The sequence below is a fragment of the Mustelus asterias genome, chromosome 2 (genome assembly GCF_964213995.1).
Source record: "Mustelus asterias chromosome 2, sMusAst1.hap1.1, whole genome shotgun sequence".
NCBI lineage: Eukaryota > Metazoa > Chordata > Chondrichthyes > Carcharhiniformes > Triakidae > Mustelus > Mustelus asterias.
In genome coordinates, this window is record NC_135802.1 from 45,013,520 (window position 1) to 45,031,663 (window position 18,144).

The 18,144-nt window shown below is 38.0% G+C and overlaps 2 protein-coding genes across 5 annotated transcripts; both read right to left on the bottom strand.

Moving 5' to 3' along the window:
• Nucleotides 1-539: 539 nt before the first annotated feature.
• Nucleotides 540-10,642, bottom strand: bmi1a (bmi1 polycomb ring finger oncogene 1a). Of its 4 annotated transcripts, XM_078234563.1 has the most exons (12): nucleotides 10,511-10,622; nucleotides 10,180-10,367; nucleotides 7,166-7,364; nucleotides 5,692-5,833; nucleotides 5,436-5,532; nucleotides 3,996-4,051; nucleotides 3,852-3,902; nucleotides 3,160-3,268; nucleotides 3,025-3,070; nucleotides 2,705-2,803; nucleotides 1,696-1,776; nucleotides 540-1,608 (listed from the first exon to the last, which is right to left on the bottom strand). In XM_078234563.1, the coding sequence occupies exons 3-12, from the start codon at nucleotides 7,169-7,171 to the stop codon at nucleotides 1,282-1,284; spliced, it is 1,014 nt and encodes a 337-aa protein (XP_078090689.1). In that variant the 5' UTR covers nucleotides 7,172-7,364; nucleotides 10,180-10,367; nucleotides 10,511-10,622; the 3' UTR covers nucleotides 540-1,281. The 4 variants fall into 4 exon arrangements, with proteins under 4 accessions (XP_078090689.1, XP_078090698.1, XP_078090717.1 ...); XM_078234572.1 differs by lacking the exon at nucleotides 10,180-10,367 and having other exon boundaries at nucleotides 10,511-10,642; XM_078234591.1 differs by lacking the exon at nucleotides 10,180-10,367 and having other exon boundaries at nucleotides 3,160-3,265; nucleotides 10,511-10,635.
• Nucleotides 10,643-11,935: 1,293 nt separating this feature from the next.
• On the bottom strand, nucleotides 11,936-16,143 carry commd3 (COMM domain containing 3). The gene is made up of 8 exons (XM_078234592.1): nucleotides 15,972-16,143; nucleotides 15,237-15,348; nucleotides 15,080-15,143; nucleotides 14,702-14,736; nucleotides 13,775-13,835; nucleotides 13,623-13,679; nucleotides 13,478-13,537; nucleotides 11,936-12,264 (listed from the first exon to the last, which is right to left on the bottom strand). Exons 1-8 carry the CDS (start codon nucleotides 16,108-16,110, stop codon nucleotides 12,205-12,207), a joined length of 588 nt encoding a protein of 195 aa, XP_078090718.1. The 5' UTR covers nucleotides 16,111-16,143; the 3' UTR covers nucleotides 11,936-12,204.
• Nucleotides 16,144-18,144: the final 2,001 nt, after the last annotated feature.

Genomic DNA, 18,144 nt, shown 5'->3' on the forward strand with positions numbered 1-18,144 from the left:
TTAAAGTAATTTACCAACACCAGGTTTACTGACATGGGTTGAACAAATATCAGGTTCAATGTTGACCAAGATTCAATTCATGACAATATCAATGGGAAAACCCCTTTGCATCCCCTTTAAAAATATCAAGTATATTTAATTCTTTAAATATTACAATTTAACAAGAGGTGGCATGCCTAATTTTAAAAAGTTTGTTAATAGTAATTTGGACTTTTAAATTTAAGTGAAAATAATGAAATGAACATTTCAAGTAAAAGACATATATAGCATGTACACATTATTTGGCTATGGTGATATACAAGGCAGAATTTCTCATAAGTTATTTGAATTCACAGGGGCAGTATTTTTTTAATTTATAGTTTATATCTATGCTTCATAGTAATTTATTGGATGTTTGGCTTCTACCCATACATACGACACCTTTGAATTTTCTTAAGCATTTCTGAGATCTAGAAACTTAACTGGTCAATGAAATTGAGATGTACAGTAAATATTGTTGTTCTATAGGCAATTCAAATACTTCATACCCATATAAGGTCTAAAATGATAAATCATTAAAACAATTTTATTTTGGGGTTGATCAATTCAGTATTTTCTTGTAATATGTGTACTAATGCTGCAGGAAAACATTTAACAACCATAGATGCCAACATCTATTGTCAATCCGTTTTCACAGTGAAATGGCTAAAAATAATATTTTTCTAATTTTCATTTATCTTAAATTCCTTCTCAATTGGTGTCTTTGTGTAAAATCACTAGCCTTTTATATTTCATCTGTACAGCCAATATCACAATGCCTACTACTGGTAAATTAAAAGTATGTTGATATACAGATATAGTAAACTTCAATTCAATTAAACAGTTGTACAAAATATCTTCCAACGTTTACATCTTTACAATAATTTTCTGACCAGCTTTCCTTCCTTCATTTTTCATCTTGAGAGTTTCATCTCCAGCAAAATCATCGAGTCATTAAATCCAACGTTGTTAGCTGTAAATATCCTCAAATCTTTGCAATACACATTTCAGTGATGTAGATCCCTTGCTATTTTGCATTCCCAAATGCTGGAAAATTGTCTTGAGGGGCAAAAGATGTTATCAAAACTATTTGTAGTATAGCCACATATTGTTTCTCACTTTGAACAAAAATGTACAAGTCACTACAAAATAGTGATGTTAAGGATGCTTGCAATGCTAAGCATTCTCTATATCTATATATTATCACATGGTATGAACAGGTCTTCGAATATAAGTGTTGCACTGTCTATTTGGTGAATACTGTCAGCCTGATGATGCTGATGAGCCATTGACAGATGATTTGCGTGCTCTGTTGTTGCTGAATGGAATCTGATGGTTGGTATTGGCGTTGGAGGAACCATTCATGGTAGTAGATATATGAGGAAAGTGTGGATGTGGTGACTGCCCTGGAGTACAGGGGCTGGGCAGTGAAGATGATGTGGATGGTGCAGCAGCTGGGCTATTAGCCTTATCACTCCCAGAGTCACTTTCTACCTCTCCACTGGTGTTATTTAATCCATCTTGTTGATGACCAATCTTAATTCTTTTGCATGTTGGCCGGACTCGATATTTTAGAGGAAGTGGTCCATTCTGAAATAAAATGTAAGATACTCTGGTAAGGATTGAAGTCTGAGATTAAATTTTCCAGGATCATTAGAACAGTCTGACTGGACTTACCCTCCTCCATGCGTAAATATAGGCAATATCCATTAGAGTGTAATAATCTTTCAATGGTTCATCTTCATACATAACATCAATCTAAAGTGAAGAGAAAGGAGTGTAGGGTTTACCCAATTACTTTCTTTATCATTACAAAATATAATACGCCTCTTGCAAATGTAGACCTCATTGTAGTTTTATGTAAATAACAATGCATCACTATAAAGAATAAAACAAGCAAAATACAAAGATGTTCACATTACACCACAAGTTATATTAATTGTTTTATTAACTCATGGTAAGTCAGCAACATAACTGATTTCCACAAAATTAAGTAACCATGAAGACTTTGAAGCCAAGCAAGAAAATCTGCAATCTGTTTTTCAGTCATGAGTGATTTGTCAGGACTGACAAGATAATAAACAAAGACAATTTGTCAGCTTGTAAATAACAATCCTTACAATCTCTCATTGTCCCATTCTGATTTTTTTTATTACATCTGATCCTTTGAAGTTGGTAGAAGCTCTTTAATGATTAGATCCTTCTCAACACAACTGATGTGTTTAATTTCATATTTAAGTATAAAATGTCCTGGATCACAAAATGAATCAGCTTGGAAACATCACTAGCATCTTGAAGTAATTTACATTTATAAAATAAAAATAGATTTAACTATTTCTAAGTCCCATTTCACTATCATTTGTGCTATAGAAATAGAATATGCTGCGTTCAAGTTGTATGCGTATAATTGCATGTATGCACACATACAAGGGCCTCCAAACTGTCTGTACAATATTTAAATTGGCACTTTAAGATTTCAGAGCTGTGTTGCAATGGAAGAAATAATTACATTGATAAATTCTCCACCTCCCAAATGAAACCAAAATTGATCTGTAAGAAAGCAAAATCTTTCAGGATTACTTTTAATATTAGAACATAACAGTTTTCTTCTCTGATGGAACACCATTGATTATGTATGAGAAATCATAACTCCTCTATAACTTTAATAAAATGTAGCACTGTGCACCTGAAATGCTTGAGGAATATCCATTTTACTCCTCAGGAATTTTCTTAAATGCATCACAGTCATGGCTGCTGGGCACCGCAAATATCTCTTGTCATTCATCTAGAGAGAAAGAAAAACGATTTCAGATATAGTGGCAGGGCAATTGTTGATAAAGTGAAAATCTCAGTACTTTAAATATTAGTAGCAGCTTCCTTTATATAAATATATCCATCTTACATTGAGGATGCTAAAACAGCTTACTATTTACTTTATTAATCTTTGCTTGTTTACCCCATTTACAATTAAGTATGCTTGGCAAAACAAATACACATAATCGTCACCTCATCTTTTGTCTTCTCTTTTTCTGCAATTCCTTTTCGTTCTGTCCTGTTGTAAAAGACGTTTAGTAATGAGACAAAATGCTAAATCACAAATAGTTTGTGATACAGTATACTTTCTATGATTGCTGTACTTACTTATTTTGTTCATAGAATTCTATTGATAAGCTAATGATTTCATCATCTGTTATAATCCTCTTTTCTTCTTCTGTAACTTCACCTCTGTCTTCATTAGAGCCATTTGCTGCTATAAAATTTTGAATGTTAGGAAGCAGTGATTTTAGAATATTTTCACACCAAAATGCTTCAATACAAATTAGGAAAATAAATCAACAAAAATAATATAAAGATTTGGACCACAAGATGTCAAAAGAAACCTGTGCATTAGATCTGTGGCTCATTTTCACATTTTATGCTTTCAGCATACCATGTTAGGTTTCACTAAAGACAGTTGAAACTGTTCACAGATCACAAATTACATTGGTATTAACTGAAAGGTTAACTTTTGTATGAACGCTAAAGAATAGCAGCATAAAATTATCCTGATATGTACCAATTCAACAGAAAAATATAAAATGTAAAACAAGTGTGGGTCTATGCAGAATAGTCTCATCACAACAATTACAGCAACAGCTGCGTTTGAGTTTTCAAACCTAAAAGCCATTTACAAAATATATACCAAAAGTTTATGGTACAATTAATGCGCATTACAGACATAAAAATTGAAGGAAATCTTTAGAAGTATCACTTTACTATTTTGTGAAAAATAAATTAATGACTAAAACTTGTCCTTTTTTTCAAAAATATTCTAGTATTATATTCACACTTACCATCAGCAGAAGGATGAGCTGCATAGAAGTCCCTTCTACGTTTCATTTCATCTATAAAGACAAAAGCTCGTTAGTCAAGTGATTGACAGAAAGAGGAATTCAATTCAAATGTAAATTTGTTTTATAAAACATTGCTACACTTACCTTTGAAAAGGCCAGGAACTAATTTATATACAATATCTTGTAATGTTTTATCTGACCTAAAGAAAGGATTTGAACATGACAGTCATATTTTACAATACTGCAGAAAGATTTAATTCCACTTATTTATTCCACATAGCATTATCAATATGACTTTCATTTGCATATATACTAGAATAATTCCAGTAAATACTGAAAACAAAATCCAAATAACTTTATTAGGGATCACAGTATTCCAAAATGCAAAATTTGGTCTTTTATGTATGCTGCCATTGTTAGATTGGGAATTACCACCTAAATGGATCTTTGTAGTCTGTAAATATCATAGAAACTGTCATTTTGGTGAAAATGTTCACTTTACAGGAATTTATAATTAGCATTTTTTCAACCGATAAATAATTGCTTATGTAGTTAAAGAGTAACAAGAAATATTTGACTGTTTAATTTCCATTCAGAAATTATGTTAATTGGTAAATTGAGGTGGAACTTGTGTTTCTGGAGCAGATCAGGAAGATATTGAGCCCTGCAAATGTTTACTCATATATATATATATATATACTTTGAAAATAATAGGTATATTTTCCTAATGCTTTTGCAATATTTTCTAGCATGTATCCAGCATAATTTTCTTTCAGTAGAGTAATAGTAGAACCAAATTTAGTAAATCAAGTTAGCTTTGTTTTTGTTTCAACTTTGTAAGAACTAACAGAGTGTGGGGCACTGTTGCATGCTTACTTTGGACAGTAATTGGATACTTTCTCATAAAATATTTCAAATTAGTAAACCTGGTTGATTTTGCAACTTAACAATACTTGCAGTAAACTCAGTCAGTTAACAATCAAACATTAGCTTAACCGTCAGTTAACATAACAAAAAGGCTTAAATTTCCAATTTCAATTCACTCAGCAGAAACATTTATTGTATCATTCAGTGGAAGTGATGATAAAGTATTTCTAGAATAGCACTGAATATCACCGAGCATAACATGGTCTCAATGCTTGGAGCTCCTGTCATCAACGTTTTCCAAATGACCAATTTTGTGCATTTCTTTCAATTGTAAATTCAGAATTGGAAACATGGCAACACCAGATTCTTCATTCAATCATTGCAAACTACTTTCAAATGAGATATTTGATATCAATAAAATGACCATTTTCTTAGATTCCAGTTTACAAAATATCCATAGTAAATGGGTAGGATGATAATGCAGTTAATAAAGCACACTCATGACAGATCGTGTGATTTAGGATATATTAGGTGAACTTGTCTCACTAACGAAGGTACAATGATGAGTATATCATGTGTTTAGTTTAAGAATTGTACTTGTGTCAATCTATAACATGTATGTCTACTCCATATAGTTGTTCAGGTCACACTTCTCAAAGACGCACATCCAATGGTGTAATCAAATATTAAGATCACCATAAGTACATGGATACATACCTAATATTAAGAAGGGGCCTAGTTTTGTGAACTTGCACGTCGCAAATAGGACAGTACTTGCTCGTTTCCAAGTAACGGACGATGCAGGTCTTACAAACTGTGAATAAAAGCAGGAATCGCGTGCAGTTATAAATAAGTCGGTTGTAATGATTGATTTTATCAACGTGAAACGCCTTTGCTGATATGCGTTAAGTGTTTTCTTCAATTCTAACATAAGCGAGTAGCCTGCTGGTCTGCGGCACGCCAATGTACTTACATGAATGTAAACACTCAATGATGGTTGTTGCATCTATGAAGTATCCTCCACACAACACACACATCAAATGAGGATTCAGTTCTGTTATTTTGATCCGTGTTGTTCGGTGCATTTTCTGACTAAAATGGCCGCGTTCTGGAAGCTGAGCAGAAACATAGCCCATGTTAAAGGAATAGTTTTTCCTATTATGGAATTCCATTCCATATTAAGTTCACTGGTTTGGTTTAATGTAATTGGTCCACGTTACAAGTCGGATACAATCATTAAGCTAGAGAAAAACGTAGAATGCAAAATAGCAAGATACAAAAATGGATACATTATTTTCTAAAGCTACGATGATCAACAAATTATAATTTACGAGCCAATTTCTAGATAAAATGTTCGCAATGCACCAGGTAATCAATGTTTTGGCGTTTCTCTTCCCGCAGTTGACTTAATCTTAATTGGCAACGTAGTAAAACAAACCAGTTTTGTAAAAACAATTGATAGCCCCAAAGCTAAGAATCGTTTTTACTGAAGTACTGACAAGCTGACATTACCGGAGCTTTCCATGAGTTGTAAAATCCGTATTGCATGTGCCAGATCACACCCAATGAAAGCAAAGCCATTGAAACACACACTGAATCATTTTCGTAATCAGACAGATTTTAAGATGATCTTATACACACCACCTTTCCCCTGACCTTCACGGTGATTATGACAAAAAAAACCACAGACCACAAACATGCAGGTTTATGACAATGAATTTTGAACAGCGCTCCTGGTCGTTTTGTTGGCTTTGTTTCCTTTATGTTTAAGCATAACAAAACCGCCTTTTCTACACTTTACTCTCGGATACAAACCGGCTGCACCAAAACACATTTCTTTCCGCGAAACCCACATGCCTTTGGGCTCATATTTGTGCCGTTTCACGGCACGTCGGAATCGATGAAAATTTGCGGAAAAAAGAGGACAAAGCGACTATCTATTTAGCAGAACACTGTTGTATTACAAGGGTAATCGCATCTGGATTTGCAATCACACGTTTTATGCTTGACATGAAACCGACGATTCTTTAGCCCCGCGTAAAGCGAAACAGGAAGAATTGTGTTCTACAAAGCCATTTCCGGCAATTACATGTTCGTTGGAAATATTTTAATGAACATCGGGGTGCTGCACTAGTAATGCGATGCAGATCCCAAAGCTTGAGCCGTTACAAATTTAAATAAATAAAATAATGTTCGTGTCCTACACGAGGACCGTTCTTAATGATCGAAAAGGCAAATTGACGTCTGCTGGTGCCCATACTCGGCAATTCTTACAGTTACTATAGCAACTTGGGTTACACTTGGCATTTCGCCAGAGGACCGAAAATAGAGTGAGCTTCTGCGGGAAGACCCACGGCGCTCATGTGGAAATATCGCAAATGTATAAACCTTCAATCTGCAATCACAACCGGAGGAAGATCGGAGTAATCTAAACATGCAAATCTCACCGCCATTTCAAATGAGCCCTAACACAGCGCACATCATCGTTTTTTTGGCTCTCCTTGAGATAGACTCCACGTCGACACTAGCTGTAAGTAGTGGCTTTTGTGATCACACGATTTTCTTCTGCAAACGCCTGTCTCTTTCTCGGGGCGATTAATAGGTGGCTGCGGCTCCACAACAGAGGATCACTTTGATAGTGCACGCCTATTGATTAATAATTAATTAATAAGTGATCAGGAAACAGGAATTAATAAAGATTCAATGTTTCACTAAACTTTTGCGGTTTGTGGTCCATTTAACACGTGAAAAAGAAGAGAGTTTGTTTTACTCGAGAAACCAGCAAGAAAACTGACAACATGCAAATAACTGTGTGACGCACAGAATTCAGAAGACGCACAGAACCAGAGCAAATAAATACCAGGCACTAGCAGCCAAATGAAAAAAAGTCACTGCTGCTCGCACTTATTTACAATACCTACACCAGTTTGCATGCCATCAAAACAAAGGTATTTAAGGTTCGTGTACATTTGCTTTAAAGAAAGCATTTTTTACCCACAGCGCCGACGCGCGACGTTCCGAAGTAATCAAACTACATCAGGTCATAAGCAATCAACATTTCTGTAGTTTCTTACATTTCAGTTGGCGTTAAGACACACACAAACGATATGTAGATCTCAATGAAGTTTCAGTCTTCACCCCTTCAGCAGTCTGACACAACAAACAGAACTCAACAGAAGTTCCCCGTTTATTTATCCGCTTTACACGGCTGTCCTGGCCCCCCACTCCATGCCCAGAAACTCACAAACCCACCCCCTGTTTGCTCATTGAGTTGGAAGTCGCAGAGATCGCGACACGTTCAGCAATTTGGAGTTCACATGCCAGCTTTTAGGCGGCTCTCGTTATCGAGTGCCCTAGACCCTTTCCGCGGGGGAAAAAAAATAAAAATAAAAAACAAACCACGTGTTCCCAAACGCTCCGCTCTCCCCGTCAGACTCGTGATCGGCCCTTCTGATCAGAGTGAGATTAACAAAACGGGTAAGGATTTAGCTGATCAATAGATTAACCACTCCATCTGTGAAACCTTCATGACGGAGAGATAACTCGACCTTGGAGTACACAACCATGTAAACACACGTGTTTTATTTCACAGACCCATGGGTTTCCGTTTATGCTGGGTAATTCATGTCAGCTGTGGAACTTCATGTCTCCCTGAGTATTTTTTAAGCCCGATGCGGGATGAACAATTAACCTTCATAACATCGTACTCAACCATCCCAAAGCAACAAAGAAATAAGGAAGGATGAAGTACAACAAAACAACGTAGACCAATTGACACATGGGTGTTCAAGATATTGTACAAGAAGAACCACACCTCAAAAATGCATAAAATATTCTAGGACAGCCAGTAGCAATTCTGAAAAAAGCATGGGCTACTATAATATTTCAACTGTGGTGTTCTGCATGTATAATTGCAAAATAACCATAGCCAGACCCAGTCAAACATCGCCACTACGATATAAACACACACACACACATATAAACAAGATTTCTGAAAGCTACATTAAAGCTATACAACAGCTCAGAACATAAATATTAGCTTATTAACTAAAACTAACACATAGCATGACTGAAATCAAAGACATGGGTAAAAGGAGGGGGGTGGAGAGGGTGTAAATTGGATTGTTTTATTTCCTTTTCATGGCCATTCTGATTTTGGAACACTCAAACTATTAGAAGAGAAACAAGGTTATTTGGCTCCATATCATCCTTAGCTGCTCTCAGAACTTGTTCTCAGTCATTTCGCTTAAGTACATCAGAGACCATTCTGTAATATTAAAACCCTGTATGACCGTGGGGACACGTTTAGAAACACGGATTGTGTGTATGTGTTCTCACACAATCTCAGTTGCCCCTGTCAAGTTGCTGCTCGCTTGGATTAAGCCGAAAAGGTTTTGCGACCAAGGCCATATTGGCCCCTTACAATCGGCATCCTCACAATCAAAACATCATTAGATTATATTGCAGCTCTCCATCCACAACCTACCACCCCCCTCCCCCCCCCCCCCCCCCACGCCACCCCCACCCCCTTCCCCACTACTACCGCCATCATCACTATCAGCAAGACAACACAGGACTGGGATAGCAAACGACGCCAACACGTTCTCGGAATCCACTCTAATAAATCTAACTGGGCAAAAAGGCGAAAACAAAACACTTGCTCACTCCCACTCATTCAGCAAACCTCGTGCTCTGCCGGGAAAATCACTGGTGTCAATCTGACACAGTCCTGGTTACCACTCAGAAACAAAAAGAGAAAACGCCCACAAACAGGCAGGAAAAAAATATTTCAACATATTAATAGTTGATTATAACAAAGCTTTACAGGCTTCCTGGTTGTTTATTTACCTCTTGACATCACAAGTACAGTACAAGGATCCGTGGGGCACCGCCACCGACCGCCATGTTTACCGTCAAAACCCAAAGAAGTACTCCTGAGAAGTTAAGTTCAGAAAAGACCCCACATTCGACTTTTCACCCAAACAGCCACACAGGCACATACCTCACCCTGTATGGATCCTAACTCTATAAAATCGTTCCACTGGGTTCCCCGTTTGATGTCAAAATACACATTTGTATCTGAGCTGACTAATAACACTTCGGCGAAACAGCAGCAAATTTCCACCCTGGTCAATTTTCAAAGAAATATAAATAAAAATCCGCGACACTTCGAACCTCCCAACTTGCAATGATCGAAAGTACAAATATCATTCCCTCGATACAAACGAGCAGAAAGGTCGCAGACTCAAACGCGGCGGAGAATCGAACATTTTTTTTGCAAATGTAGTGCGTAAACGAAACTGAGTGGAAATAAGGACGGGCGATAAAGCCGCTGAGTTGCTGTCAGCCTTAAGAGCGAGGAGAGAGAGAGCGAGAGGAGAGCGAGAGAGAAAAGAGAGAGAGGCAGCACCGGGTGCATTTCAAACAGAGAAATCGGCCTCAAGTGGCGGCCACAATGTACCTGGGAGATCTTTTCCAGACAGCGCAGCCTTGGTGAGACCATGCCCGGGGCACGGCGACTCCCAGCTACAGCCTGCACCCCGCGGAAAACAATGAAAGTTGTAGATCAGGGGGAAAAAATGAATCGCAGCCAAGCGGCCATCTTGCATGAGCTGCAGACGCTGTCAATTGCAATCGCAGAGGCTGCAGCTTCGAGAGAGAGAGAGAGAGGAGGGAGAGAGAGAGGAGAGAGAGAGAAAATAACATTCGTTAAACGCTGGCCCTTCAACCCTCACACCGACCCTGGCAGGAGCCGATCTGCGCCCATGCAATATTTGTTCAGCCCATTCTACCTGGTGGCGAGGCGGCTGGGCTATTCCCCGGTTGTAGAAGTTGGGAGAAAAAACCCACCCCCGGAGCCCAGTGATGGGTGCCGTGAAACTGACACCGTCCCCAAAATGGCTCGAGTTCGACCGCCCCGCTCCGTCACGTGGTCTCATTCCTTAAGGGTGGCCTGGGAATTAGAGTCGGTGTAATCAGAGCCGATCCCCCCCCCCCCCTTCCCTCCTCCTCTCCCTCCGCCTCCTCCCCCTCCTCTCACCGCACCGCCTTCCTCTACCACCCATCTACCTCTTAAAAAAAACACCAAATAATGCACCCTTTACCAGCCTCACTCGCACAGCAGCTCCAGTTCCATTTCACCAATATCAAACCCTTTTTTAAAAAATCTATACATGTCGCCGGGTAAAATAAGAGTCTCGTGGTTACAATACAACAAAAAAGAGGATGTTATATGATAAAATATGACTGCAAACTTTTATTTCAGGCTCTTGTTCCACATTTGAGAATACGTCTCAGCCAAGATTTCAGATGAAAGCCTCCCTTTATTAGGAATCTGCACGCTCATATTTATAAAGTGCCAATAGAATATTATCATTACGATTAGATTGCTGTACGATGATGTATAAAATCTTCATGGTGTAGCGGCTGGGGATTGGCGGTGGGGCGACCCCCTCTTTTGATCCAATTTTTCATTTGAAATATGTGCTGTGCTGTTCACAGCCTCACGATTCCTCCCCAGCACAGATGAACTATAGTCACTGGAACGTGGACAAGTTCCTACAACTAGTTCACTTCACACATCCCGACTCTCCGTACTGATATGCCGTACAGCCTCCGGGAAAGACTACTTCTTTGTATTTTTGTTTAAATTGGAAAGCAGAAACCAAACACAAACGCGCGTTTCGGACGAGGGAAGAACTTCGAGGTTGGACGTAGCAGCATTGGTTACCTATAAATGAACGGGCTGACAGACATTTTGGGAAATATGGGTTTATTAAAAGTTTAAGAAAACATTCGGGGGGGGGAAAGAAAACCTACTTTGCGCTTCCGATACCTTATTTAAAATTGACGTTTCCCCAATTTCCAACGAGTCTTGTAATGTTGACAAGAACAGAGGACAATAGCCGCCAAACGACTTCCAAGATGTGAATTTTATATATATATAAAATTAAATAATCACATCATTATCCACAAAGAATTGCATCCCCCTTCACCCCAAACTGGCACCTGGAGACGTCAAAAATATTAAGAGATCTCTTCAAAAACGTTGCTTTCATCCGAGGGGGTCGGAATCAATTCGCATAGGTTTAGATCTTTGCAAGCGATTTAGAAGTATCAATATTTCGACTTCGGGCAAAATATATGATGTACCCAGCAAATTTGAAACAAGCGTGGAATCATATCAAACAAAAAGTGCGAAATAAGATAGCTCAGACTCTAGGAAGCATATCTTTATTGTGGAAAAATCGTATATACACAGTCAAACGGCGACACATCTGATACAGCAAAACTCTCCCTCCACACAAGTATTTTATTCAAGTATAGGGTGGAATATCATACATTCACTAAATGCAAAGTTTGAACTATTTATGGATTCTCTGTTGTTCGTCTTTTGCATAGACTGTGGAAGCACGCAGGTTCTGGAGGATTCCTTTTATACCACCCACAGCCTCCAGTTCAATCGCGGTTCCCACAGCTTCATCAATTACATCTGACTCGCCTTCTCCATGCTTTTAGCAGCATCCTTCAACTTCCCCAAAAGATCCTGCAATGGGAAAGCAGATTTTCATAATTGCATACACAAGAGAGTCAGAAATGTACACCACCGTCTGGGAAAAAAAGAATCATTTTAAATCTTTTCCTAAGATTGCAAGCCCGAGTAACTTTATGCAAAACATACAGTAGATATCTCTCTCCTCTTTCTCCCCACCCCACCCCCCCTCGTTAAAAACAGAAACAATTCATAGTCGAATCATCAACACCTTGATGCATAGACTCAAACAAGTAACACTGCCAAGCTTTATAAATTCCCAAATGAAGTTTAAAATCTTTGTAGCTTGAAATAAAACGTTATTTTGCTAATATTTTCAAGTCGCAAAATTCGCGTTGGTTTGTAAATTTCGAAGAGATAAGCTTTTTGTAAAATATGCCAATTGGAAAGCTGCCGAGCACAATGTCTCCAAGGGTCTTGTAAATTGCTGAACTTTCCAAAATAAAAATGTGCCAAATGGCATTAGTAATAACACTGAACCTTGTAAAGGCAAATGGTCATTTACATTAAAAAGTTTCTGGAGAATAAGCCAGGAGGTGGCTTCACATTAGACAGTCAGTAACATTCCCCCTAAAATTGGAATTAAAACAATGTTATATACAACTTTATTAGAATTGATACACGCATTAGATGCTATTTAAATTTAACACTTCAAAATGTAAAATGAGTGGGGTTAAACTTTCCATAAGACACAAAACAGTGAAATCTGGGGTTTTCCCTCTTTCAATCAAAATAAGTGGCGTAAATTCTTTCCATGGAAAGAGACACAGAAAATAATGAAACCCGGGTTTTTCCTCTTCCAATCGATAGCCAGGCAACTATTTGTAAAAGTCGCTGCACAGGAATGAATGAAAAAAATCTCAATAGTGACTCCTGAAATCAATGTGGTTGAAATTATAAACTAGAGTGTGTGTGTTTTTATGAACCAGACCCTCAAATAGAAACCGACTTTTGGCCAACATGTAACTTGCCTTTAGGTGATCCCAGAATGTACTTTGTTTTCAAACAATTTGTGTTCCTGAAGTTATGTTCCAAAAGGAGAGAGAGAATCATTGACTCAATGGCATCAATCCAACTAGCCATATGTAAAGTCTACCATTTTACAATCGGGCCTGAAGCGCAACAAACAGTAAAATAACTTCAATCTTGACATTTCGGAGGGAAAGCTCCAATATTTTGTAAGGGAGATTAAGTTTTGCTAGTATACCTGCAATTGCTCCATTGTACAACTGAAAGTAACATCATGAGCTGGCCGAGACTCGCCATTCTGTAACGAAGTTAAAACAATATTAAACCGTGTTAAATAAGCAATTCAAACCCAAAACGTAACATCTGCTTGTTTTAACCCTTACCTCGACATTCAAGGTGAGTAAATATGCCGGTTGATTGACTTTGTGAAGATGGTTATTCTGGAATACAGATATAAAAAACGCGTTTAGCTCGGATATATGCGACACCCAAATAATTTTAAGAAAGTGACCGGCTATTGTATGAAAATGTTTACCCTAATGTGATACTCCAGGCGCCAAGAAGCATCAATGATATGAGAAGGAAATCTTCCTAAACTGCAAGATATTTAACAGGAATAAAAATTAACGCATCACATAAAAAATACATCACTCTCATAATCACACAATTCCTTTCATTGCATTTTCCGAACTAGTCAGAACCCACTCCTCCCCCAAATCAGTATTTTAACAGAGGTGCATTCAAAGAATCGTTTGGGTCAAACTATTTTTTAAAAACTCAATTTGAACAAGTCTGTCGTTTTGTCAAAACGAAGGGGTAATTTTAAAAGAAAATCCACTTCAATGGAAATGGTGAACTGATCTTCAGGAGCAGAATTTGCGATATGTTTATCCCTAAGTTTGTAAACACGAGTTTCAAAAAAAACTTCACCCTTAAGTAAATGTATGGCGAATATTAACTAAATGTGTGAACAAGGGCAAGATGTTAATTAGCCAGGCTGCAAGTGCTGATTTGTTAAAATAATTGGATAGTTTGATTTCTGCCTCTCCCTTTTCTTCAATTTTATAAATAAGTTCATGCTGCCGAGATGCATGACGAAAATTGGACTTCGGGGACGGCAGTCAACTATGGATTGGGATGGCGTTAAAATAATTAAATATTACCTTGCATTTATGATTGACGCAGCGTGTACAGTTTTAACTGAACGACATCGTATGGTCAATTGAACTAAACAAAACGTCTAAAAATAGTTCTGGCATTTCAGTTGTTTTAAACCCTTGTCGAGAAACACATTTTCTAGGTAGAAAATGGAGTGCTTTTATGATAAGCGAATCATAACCCAAGTTGTTCGAGTGAAACAAGACATTTCAATTTAGATACCGCACCCAAGGAACACCATTCCAACCCCCATCTCTACACAGGCACAACATCAGACAAACTAATATATGCAATTAACACTCACCTGCCTAGTAAGGTTTCCACTTTATCTTTGTTCTTCTAAATATAGAATCAAAAAGGAAACATAGGAACTTAGCCGCCTTATCAAAGCTACAGTAAGGTTAGCTTCGGTTACTACATTTTTCAGTAATGATATACAATGTAGATGCTTACTTCGTCATTTTACTTGTATAAACGTGCTCTGATAAATTCACAAGGAATTACAAGATCTCAACGCCTTCTTAAAAAAACAGTTATCTATATTGTCAGCTGTAGACTAGAAATTTAGTTGGTTTTAATGAAAAAAGTGAACCATTTGCCCGACTCGATTTTCTTTTCGTGACTAAACTGCAGCACTCCAATAACTTTACAAATACAGTATGGTATGTGAAGGACAGCAAACCTGGTATGCTGCGCAAAATATGTCTATTCTTTCTCCTCCAAATCTACAGTCTTCAAGTAACGTGCTGGAATTGAAGAACATGAGTCACAAAATGCCTCCATATCCGAAAACAATGTTAATCTGAAAACACAATATTCATAAATGTTGGACAGGTAACCTTATAGTCGATTTGTCGGCGTTTTGTTTTGCTGCCTCCAATACGCAGGTGGCGATGGCTACATGGCATTGTTTCAGCAAAGTCAAGTCCAAATTTCCCAGCTCTGTATGGTCTGCACACAATGGTAGATAGTGATTTTCAATACCATTTCCACACAAAACGTTCCACCTATTAGAGGCCCGCGTCTAGTCCAAGGCGTACATGACATTAATAATGAAGTTATTTTATCTGCTACTTCAAAAACCAAAGACCGTTAGCTCGAAGAAAAATCGAGTCCAACATTTTATTCTGCTTTTGCAGAACTATTTTGATACATTGTGCCTTCAATGATAACACTACACACGTCACTTGAGACAGTATTGTGTCCGCTTTTACTTACACAATATATTGGGACTTTAAATATTTGTTAAACAACTCAAAACAGAATACTCTTTCAGTCGGCTACCCTGATGCATTAGGCCCCAGGATATTCGTCCACAACAATGAACAATATGCAGGCTCAGTGTGCATTTCGCGCCATCAAGTCGACAGCTCGAGAACAAGGAATCGGCCAACAGAAACGCATTTAGCAAATAACACCCTGTCCCAAATGTTATTTATAACTGGATTCGGGAAGCATTGCGACGCAGAGCCGTTTGCAAAAGGAACAAACCGAGCGTGTCCTTCCTGTATTAAATCAGTATAAAGAAGCAGCAGCAGCCGCCCTCCGCAAATAGCTCGAAAATACGCGCTCACCAAATACTGCTCCGTCTGTTTGTGGGTTTATGAGGCTCTCGAAAGCCGCTTCCACTAAAATGTGGAATGTTTTGTTGGAGAAGTGGCTGGGATCGGCCAGCAATTGCAACCCTTTCAGAGTGTACTCTGGCAGCTCCATTGTGCTGGACTGACCTTCGACACACAGCCACGTGATCCAGCTCAGCTGATCCACGCGGATGTGACAGTGTTAGCAATGAACAGCAGCAGCCAGAATATCAACACACTGCCCCAGCAAGTGAGCAAGCTGCTCACCACCAAACTCAGCCCATTTAGTAGCCATTCCTACAGAAATATTACCATAATTAGTGTACAAAGTGCGGATGCATAATCATTTGTGCAATAATGTGAGCACGTTCTTGCAAGCTATTTCCGCAAAGCGTTGCATACATTAAAACCAGTACATCGTTACTGTCTCCTCGCACAGGACATTTAAACCACGGTTTAAAATGCAAAGATGCAACAAAAAGATAAAATGCCAACGTTACTGTTAATTCAAACATCAAAATAGATCTTCAATGAGTTTAGAATTTACATACTTCTAGATATAAATGGGACAGTAGTTGTAAATATAATCGTGTATTTTACTACAGCAACAGAGAGCACGATGCAATAAGTGATTATGCCTGGCTAAGTAGTTATCACATTGAAATGAACCGCCCTAGTCCGCTTTACAGAACCTTTGTCTGTCCCCGGAATTCAAGTAATTATTTTTCAGGTGCTTTGGTGCAATAGGTACTTCTAGCAATACACCAAATAACAGCTAGTTTAAGTACCAGAACTAAACTGAGAGAAGTGGGTTAGGTGTGTTAGGCCAATCGTTTATTAATGCAAATTTTGTTTCTGTTTGGGGTGGTTTTTCCATTTGTAGAGCTCCCATGGAGTCCACATTTACTTAGTGGCTCTCATCAGCTGCAGGATAAGCACAACCAGGGCATGGTAACCACTGTTGAAAACATATGTTTGGTGACATTGATTAAGGACAGCTGTGATGTTCCTAAAGTTATCATTTAACGTTTCATGTTCAAGCTCAATGTGAGTGGTATTATCTGGGAAATGGTATCTCAATTCCCTGAAGGATTACTTTCACGATGAGAGGAAAGTGGTACGTAAGTTTATTGTCACAATTATGTCCCAGAATTGTGTACAGCAGGGTTGCAATTTTCTGTTGAATGATTTACTAGAAAAGAATAGAGAAGACCCATCCATCCCACTGATTTGAGTGAGTTTAAACCCAGTTTAGACGTAAAAGAAAATGGTCTTTATAGCGTATTATGCCATTTAGACCTCCATGAATGATTTTGTGACTGCAATTAGTTCAAAACTGATTGTTTGACAATCAAAATTTGAAAACAACTTCATAAAGCTGTGAGACTACTTATGTGTGCTGATTTTGATAGTGTCTAAAATCAGTTTGTATTTGTCTTGTCTTCTATACATTTTTTTCATCTTCTGCTGTTTTTATGTTTTTTTTTGTGAAACATCTAGTCTTCTGATCTGGTTCAGACAGTTGTTAATTGTCCTGGTTAGCTTTAATGATAAGTGAACAAGCAATGGAGCTAAAGCTGAACCCATTCACAATTTAGTAAAATTTAACATTAAATTGACAGTCCAATGCTGATAGTCCATAAGGACAGCAGGTTGGAAGAGAAAATAGTCATCCTACATTACAATTATTTATTGAGGCATAAGGTGGCAATTTGTTGAAACAAAGTGGGGAAGCTTATTTACACCAAATGAAACAATGCAATGTTGCATGCATCAAAATGGAAATGTGAGTGGATAATCATGGACATGCTACATATTGTTGGTGATTGGAATAAACCAGACCTCCATTCATGTGTACTCAACGCATGCATGGATTTTCACTCAACAGCATCTGACCACATATGAAATTTGCATTCATACAGAAAAACTGATAGTATTACTCAATTCTTTATTATTAAAAAGTTACAATTTAAAATGTTAATTTTGCATTAACTTCAGCTATGCGTCAGCAGATGCGCAGTGCTGACTGTTTTCAGTGTAAAGGATTGTGTATAGATGCCAAACATGCAGCACAGGAACAGGCCCTTCAGCCCTCCAAGCCTGTGCCGATCATGATACCTGCCTAAACCAAAATTGTATGCACTTATGGAGTCTGTATCCTTCCATT